Source organism: Periplaneta americana, chromosome 14, assembly GCF_040183065.1.
Source record: "Periplaneta americana isolate PAMFEO1 chromosome 14, P.americana_PAMFEO1_priV1, whole genome shotgun sequence".
Classification (NCBI taxonomy): Eukaryota; Metazoa; Arthropoda; class Insecta; order Blattodea; family Blattidae; genus Periplaneta; species Periplaneta americana.
In genome coordinates, this window is record NC_091130.1 from 136150452 (window position 1) to 136159253 (window position 8802).

Consider the following 8802-nt stretch of genomic DNA (forward strand, 5'->3'; position numbering starts at 1 on the left):
TGCCACCGACCTGGCCCGGGATCGAACCCGCAACCTTGGGCATAGAAGGTCAGCACTATACCAACTCGCCAACCAGGTCGACTGTATTCAGTACTAAAAATAAACATTGTACGTATTTCAAAACTTTATTTTTAAATATCGTCCCTCCTCTGGCAAACTAGCGAAAGTGACAAATAAGGGCCCCTGCACTTAAGGTCTATATTGTACTAAGTACTAAGTATATCTATACGAAAATTACTAAATTTCAACATGGAAAAAAAATATTTGTGCAGTACAGTATGTCTTTACATAACCTATAAACGTATTTTCCAATTATCCGGCAAAATCAGTTATCCGGCACTGGCTTTGTCCCACAGTTACCGAATACGAGAAATTCTACTGTATTATGTTATTGTTTTCTACATTGCTATATTTGTATTGTTTATGTATGTGCCATAAGACAACAACGTCTGACTGGGGAAAACGTGCATTTGCTTTAGGCAGTGTCAAAGACAAAGACAGGTTGTGGAGTGGCATAAAGAAGATACGACTGAAAACATATGCAGCAATTGTTTCTTCAATTGAAACTGAAATCGATACATAAATGACCTGCTGAACTTGGTGTACCTCGAACAACAATGCAAGACCACATGAAATTTTACACTTGAAAGTCAGACCTTTCCACCTCATGTTCGTCAATGAGTTATCGGATGGAGACCTGGAACAGCGCGCTGTAGCATGCCATGCTTTGTTAGCAAAATTTTCAAATGCAGTATCCTGCACAAAAGTGCTGTTTTCTGATGAAAGTGCGATGCATCACAATTCACATACCAAAAACGTTGCCTTCTGGGACAGACATTCCCCATTTTAAGCCTGAGTTAGAAAGTAATGCACAGCACATAATATAAGAGCTGGGATGACATGAAGTCATTTGTTTGGATGTGGATTTGGATTTGTGTGTACAACATGATAGTGAACACAAATCAATTAGACATTTAATTTGTAATTTATAAGTAAATACAGGGTGTAAACGATACAAACTACAAAAAAAAAAAAAAATTCTTGGTAGAGCATAAGTAACTTAAGAAAAGCGCCAAATAACGTTTTCTTGTACAGTGAGGGTCACATAAGAACAGTTCCTAAACAGCAAATATTGCCGTCTTGTCAGTGTTGCAAACTGTTACCTGATATCACACGATCCTACATACTAAATGAATTATTTACTTACCGCACTTTATGTTGTAAGGTAATTCTAATTAATTCAATAATTTGTAACATATTTTCGTAAGAAAACTATACGGGGAAAGGGATCAACATGTCAAGTATTTTGTCTAGCAATACGAAATTCATTGGTTTGACTAAACAATTGACTCACGAAACCTAACCTAAAAATGTATTTTGTTTGACCACATGAAATTATTAGTACTAACTCCGAAAACTTACCTGACTATAGTCTCGAATTACAGCCACAACGCAACACACAAAATAACTATTATGTATTAATATTAATACTGATATTAATTAATTATTAATATGCTCAAATTTCACTGGCTTCCAGTAACCGGCTCAGAAATCTAGTACAATTTTAATTTCATGGCACTCCAGTACCGACAAATATTGTCGATACTTGTCTCAGCTGCCAACATACTAGTTACAAAATCACTACCGTTTGTAGTATTTGTCAATATCGAAATTCGAAACGAAGTTGACAAAAGAAAATTCAACCTGCAAACTAGAAAATCACTACAGTCCACTAGCATATGTAGTAATGGGGGAAAAATGGTTAGGTTTCACCCTTTGGGTTTGAAGTAAGCTGACTTGGACTATAACTATTAAAATTTTTTCAGAAAAAAAAAAGTTTTGTGTCTAACTTTTTTGAAAATGAGAATAGACAGTCATTTACTTTGCTTGATATGTATGCTGAAGCAGTCGTTTGTTACTTTGTTGTGTATTGGTATATGCTGGACGCAAGGTCACTGGCACTAGCATTCACGTTCAGCCAAAATGTAAACAAATAATCAAATTACTATTATTTTTCAAAACATGGTATTTTACAAATTAAAAATAGAATTATCGAAATAATTAAATTTCGCTAGACACTGTGTTCAGTACACCAATATGTAATGTATAAATAATTTTGGCAGTTTACATCCTGTATAATAATAGTACAAATAATTATTAAATAACTACCGTGATTTATCCGAACATAAGATAACTTCGAATTTAATATGACCCCTAGTTTTCCAATGGCTTCCATAGGATTTAATTTTTTAAGGTATTTTTGTTGATGAATTTACAGACAATTAATCCATTATTAACTATAGTTTTATAATACATAAAATTTCAAGCTTGCTTACTTCTGTAAAATAGACAGAGCTTAATGATGGAATGAAATTTGCATCAGTGTAACTCTTAGCAGTCTAAATATTCTAGGCATTTACAAAAAATAATGTACACGAACTAACCGCTAGATATTGAAGCTGAAGTACAGTAAATATTTGGAACAGAGTATTTTTTTTTAATATACCATGCAATTCGATGCCATTGTGAACAAATAGATAGTGGGAAAAATAACTACACCTGTGGTTAGTGCACTATACAATATAAAAATTAACGCAACTTGTGTATTTTTCTTAAGATGAGAATTTAAAATGACCCCTAATTTTTCAAATGCAAAAAAAAAAAAAAAAAAAAAAAAAAAGCTCGTCTTATATTCGATAATGGTTATGAGCACTTTTCCACCATTCTGTATATATTGTTACCTATCCTTAGATCCAGTTCTTGTCTTACATCAACAGCATTACTGATATTAATGTTGGGCTGGGAGAGGTTCTGAAGAGCACGACGTGCTGACTGGGCTGTGATCTCAGAGAATTTTGCTCTGTAATGACATAAAAATTGCACACATATTATGACTTATATGGAAGACAAGTTAATTTCCTTTAAATATGTGGAATTAATAAATGAAGTATAGTTTCTGTAACAGTTATCCATTCACAAACTAAATAATAATAATAATAATAATAATAATAATAATAATAATAATAATAATAATAATAATGATGTTAATGATAATAATAATAATAATAATAATGATAATACTGATAATGATGAAATGATGATAATGATAATAATGATAATGATGATAATAATAATGTTAATAATAATAATGATAATACTGATGATGATGATGATGATGATGATGATAATGATAATAACAACAATAATAATAATAATGTTAATGATGATAATAATAACAAATAACAATAATAATGTTAATGATAATAATAATAGTAATGTTAATAATAATAATACTAATAATAATAATAATAATAATAATAATAGTAATAATAATGATGATGAAATGATGATAATGATAATGAGATAATGATGATGATAATAACAACAACAACAATAATAATAATAATAATAATAATAATAATAATAAAGCAATAATAATAATTTATTTATTTATTTATTTATTTTATTTATTTAGAATATTAACGTGCAAAACAACAGCACAAAGCCAATTACAGTTTAGCACGATACAAAACAGAACAAAACAACAAATGATGATGAGAATGAATGACAGAAAATGGCAGTGAGATGAAGTACAAACAATATAATAGTCTACATCAATAATTGATCAAATGCAACAGAGTAGAATAGCATAAATAATTACAAAATTAGTACAATGAGATAATTGAAATAGTGGTATAGTCTACATTAATCAATTGACCAAATGCAACAAATAAATGGACAAATAATTATTAAAATTAGATCAGTGAGTTAATTAAAAAATGAAGCCTGGAATAATATGAGTATTGTAATGATATGCAATTGACAAGAATAGTATGATACATATCTTAACAAATGGCATTATTAATAATACTGACATAAAAACTCAAAGATATACTACACATTAAATGGATCCAAGTTGAATCCATGCAAATTAGCATATTTAATACATCTGCTGACCGGAGAGAGAGATTTAGGATTCCTATTATAAAACAATTTATGAAATCTTAAACCCTTAGCAGGAATACGAAGATTGATATTGCTTATGAAAGATTCACAATCAATATCACCCTTAATGACTTTACAAAAAAATAAATAATCAAGATCCTGACGTCTGGTGAACAAACTACCGCAATTGAAATATTTGCAATTAATCTCATAGTTATAATCGGAATTTGGTAAAAATCTATAAGAACACATTGAAATAAATTTTCTTTGAATATTCTCCAATTTAGCCGAGTCAGTGGAAGTAATGGAGTTCCATACAACAGATGCATATTCAAGCTTGGATCTAACCAACATATAGTATAAAATTAATAAACACATAGGAGTGGAAAAAGAATAAGTTATAGACCTAATTAGACCAAGCATTCTTAATGAATAATAATAATAATAATAATAATAATAATAATAATAATAATTTTATTAATAGCTCACAAAGAGATTACATACACTAAATAATTACACCTAAGTTATACACAATTCGTTATTTCAAGCTTACAATTTTATAACTAATTTTCTATAACATAAATATTCAATTTATGTTGACTTATCTTGCACATATAGTTTTAGTACAAGTTTCAACCAATCGAGTTTAATGTAAAACATATTTGTATAATTACTTCTTGTGTTTCATTTTTATTTAATTTTGGATCACATTTTACACAATATCTTTCAATTTCATCATATAATAGTTCTGCATTTCGGTCATTGATGTCGACATTAATATATATCTCCCTCTCCATCTCTCTGTGTTTTTCTTCTTTTAGCACAATTTTCCTGGTTCGCACAGACAAAATGTGTATTTTTTAATAATGACAGTTTCTAGTATTAGACTATAAGTTTAGACATGAATTGTTTAATTTTTCAATAAATTAGAATATTAAAAAAAAAGTCCCTTAATGAATACTAACCTATATATTCTGAGATTATTCTTCACTGCTGAACACACCTGGATTATTTCAAATCCAATATTCTCCCCTTCTCTGTCGCAATCAGTCCATATGATGAGTACTCCACACTGGCGAACTTCTCTCTCTAAAGTACGCTACATCAAAAACAATTTTACATATTACATTTGTAAATACATTAAAATGAATATCCACTATACTATACCAATACTGAATGTTTCAAATGTGTACCAAGTACATAAGACTCATAATATGCATATAAATATGGAGAAAAATACACAACTGAATTACAAAATACTGACATATCTAATTTAAAAGGTTGTGTGTATTGTGCTTCAGAGAATCTATTGGCTGTGACTGAGAGGAACTGAATATTCCCGGTGGTACAGTTTGCGTAAGCATATGCAATACTGGAGTTACAAGCATTTTTTTTTCTTGATGGGATTGTAACTGCAAAGGAGTACAATCGCATGTTGAGATAAGAAATTATGCCAGAATTAAACAATGGCCTCATGTTTCAAGCAACAACAAAATGGTGCTGCACCGCACTATGGATTAAATATATGTGCATTTTTAATTATCATTTTCAAGGGTGGATATGAAGGTCTGGTATAATCGACCGGACGTCAAGGTCACCGGACCTCACATCATGTGATTTTCTCAATGTGGGAAACATGAAAGGAAAAGTTTTTGCTATGCAACCGAGAGACCAACAGCACTTACAGGAAATAATTTTATTGAACATAAATTTGATAATGTTATTGGTTACAGTGGTGCCCTTTGCAACAGGATTTGCAAGTTAGTGACTAATCACTATTACAAACATATCGACAACAGTGGTGGTCACTTTAAACAATTCTCATAAGATAGAGTATGAAAACATGCCATCACCCAATATAGGCCTAAGGAAGAAATATAGAACGTAACCTGTTGCATTTGTTATAATTGCCTAAATTTAGTGAATAACCCATGCATTAAATAAATTAATTAAGAAAAAAAAGTTCTCCATACACATGCCACTGACGCGTGTAGGAGACGAGAAGGTACAGCTTCTTTGCTTTCTGAAACTCACTATATGAGAAACATGTGACGAGAAATAAATTGAATAAATAATAGTAGTAATACAAAATGAGTGATTTGCTGAGAGCCTACGAAGCCTACAAAAACTACTGAAAATGTATCAATATTAAAAAGGTAATTCGGTAGAAAACATTGGTCAATACAGCAGACAATCATCGAGGATCAGTAAAATCTGGTTCACAATAAACCGGGAACGAGAACCAGAATGAAAACGAGACGCAGAGGACGTGAATATGAAAATTTTTTATTCACAATAAACCGAGAACGTAGACGACTATGCATATCGATATGCATGTCAATAATGATATGTAAAGTCGATATTACGCATTCTGATGTTATTTGTGTATAATTGACCAAAGGCGTTCTATCATGAGTACAAGGCAGCCAACATAAACACAAGTTAACCAACTTCGAAATTTCAACTGAAACATTTCATTAGGTACGGTACTATAAATATGCTCATGCATCTTTATTATCACAACCTATTTTAAGTCTACCATAACTTGAAATAATTAGAGAAGAAACATTTGTAATAGAACAAAAATGAACACAACAGTAGTTGTTGAATTGAAGCATGAATATGTAGTGTGTAATACAACCAATACAGTAATAAAATATGATTCACTTACGATCGGTGTTCAAAGATGCAGCTATTAAAAGCCATGTATTCTCCTTCAGTTTCTCATCTTTATACGAGGTGCGCCGCTTATCGTAAACGTGAGGATTTTCCTCAACATTCAATATTAGAATCTCATCAAATAAAACTTGCTCCATGATGCACAGAACAGAACAAAATAATGCATAGGTTATGTCACGGTCTTCTTGCTACAAAATATACGACGACAAAATAGCTTTTAGATGGCAATAGAATGAATCTAGTGGGCTGTGATCGGAAACGTGAATGCCAAAGTTGAAACTTGGCCAACTCTCCATTCCCGATCCTGGACTCCAGCAAGCTTTTCGTTAATTGTGAATGCTCACATTTAAATGTGCACATTTTAACAATTTTACCGTTTTCGTTCCGATTCTCGTTTCCGGTTTATTGTGAACCAGCCTTAACAGTTAGGTTTGGTTTGTTTAGACTTTTGGTATGCCTACCAAAAAATAATAATACTTACCTTAATTTGTTGGTAATCTTGTGGGCAAAATTTGGAAACAGGAGCATCGAAAAGGGCCATGGGACTGCAGCCTCTCCAATTTTTGTAATTTCCTACGAACTCAAGGTTTAGAAGGTGCCCAGACACAGAGGTCATGATCATTTGACATCTCTGACCAAAGACGGTACAGTCAAAGTCATATATTTTGTTATACCTCGAAAAACCGTCCCTCTGTAATAGAAATACAGTATTTTAAATATAGGCCTATCTATTTGCAATTTATAAACGCCAAATTCTAAGTACGGCCAAGGTACAGAGAGATAGGCCTACACTCACATAACAAAATCAATCAAACGTTTTTTAAAATGAAAATATCTCTGCAAAAATCCAAAGCAGGTACACGATTGGGTAGTCTATACCCAGGATTGTAAAACAAAATGGAGTAGCTGTATTTCAGACTATCATAATAATGAGGCTAGATTAGGTAAGGTTAGGTTTGTTTCTGAGTATCTATATGAAAAGTCTTTGCGACTCCCTTAACATTTATTCTGTAAATTAAGTTTCATGTTTATTTTGTAACATACTATTTTAAGTGCCCTTTCTACAATGAGTGAGAAATAAGAGTGTGATTGAGATTGTGTGAGAGAACTCACATAATATATGGAGACTTGGCGTCATCTTGTCCAAACACAATTCAGTTTATGTCCCCCATGGGGCATGAATTACGATTGGCTAATGTGACACCAAGCAAATCTTATTTATCACTCACTGTAGACTGTATGAACATAAAATGGATGAAAAACAGAAATAAAATTACCCGTCTTAGGTTGCCACCTGACAGATAACCTGCTAAATTCTTCGCAGCGTCGTTTTTTTCCGCTACATTTAAAATCTTCATTGTAACAGATCTTCCTATATAATCAGATTTACTACATAATCCTAAAATATTAATCTTATTAAAATTTCTACACCGGACACTGCAAACTATCCTCAACAAACCTACTGCAAACATTAACCTTAACGTATTCACTTATAGTCTTCGCACATCAAATAAAGTAAATTATTCCGAATAAGTTATAAACTTTTCACACTCCGTGCACAATTCTATCGCAAATCACAAACGATCGGAACGGCTACTGGAGACTCTTAACATATTTACAAATTGATTAATTAAAATTACACATTTTAAAATTAACCTTTCAGCGCGGACTACGCGCCATTCCATGACTTCCAGTATAGCCAACTCCTGAACACGTGAACATAACCTGAAATTGCCCAAGCAGTGCCGAAATATACCCAATATGACCGTAATATCACAGTAATATCCATGGTAATATCATGAGCTCTCCAAAGGTCCTCTCAGAATGATCTCTACCAGGATCTTCTAAATTTAAAAGTGTTTTTTTTTCAGGACTTTCTAAATTTAGAAGTGTGGCAGAATGGCAATAAATAGAACGCCATTAGGGTAAATTTTTTCTCATACTTGCAGAGTTTTCCCCGTTTTCCCATTAAGTATTATCAGAAAGATATAGCAGAACCACACTACATATCTGTGAGCACCGCACTAAAAATGCGCAAAACAAATGAATCGCGTGCGTTTTTTTAATTCGTTATTTCACGACGCTTTACCAACAAATGAGTCCATGGTCCAGCACCGAAAGTTACCCAGAATTTGCTCTTAATGGGTTGAAAGAAAACCCAGAAAAAAACCTCAACTT

The 8802-nt window shown here is 32.0% G+C and overlaps 1 protein-coding gene across 3 annotated transcripts in view; it reads right to left on the bottom strand.

Annotated features, from left to right (window-relative positions):
• Positions 1-8345, bottom strand: part of Top3alpha (topoisomerase 3-alpha) — a 54635-nt gene extending 46290 nt beyond the window's left edge. The window contains exons 1-4 of one of the 3 annotated variants that reach the window (XM_069846137.1): positions 7902-8345; positions 7106-7315; positions 4911-5044; positions 2742-2860 (exon numbers count right to left, since the gene is read on the bottom strand). In XM_069846137.1, the coding sequence (XP_069702238.1) occupies positions 2742-2860; positions 4911-5044; positions 7106-7315; positions 7902-8096 (658 nt within the window). In that variant the 5' untranslated portion in view covers positions 8097-8345. The remainder of the gene's footprint in view (positions 1-2741; positions 2861-4910; positions 5045-7105; positions 7316-7901) is intronic. The other 2 variants (XM_069846136.1, XM_069846135.1) reach the window with 2 other exon arrangements.
• Positions 8346-8802: the final 457 nt, after the last annotated feature.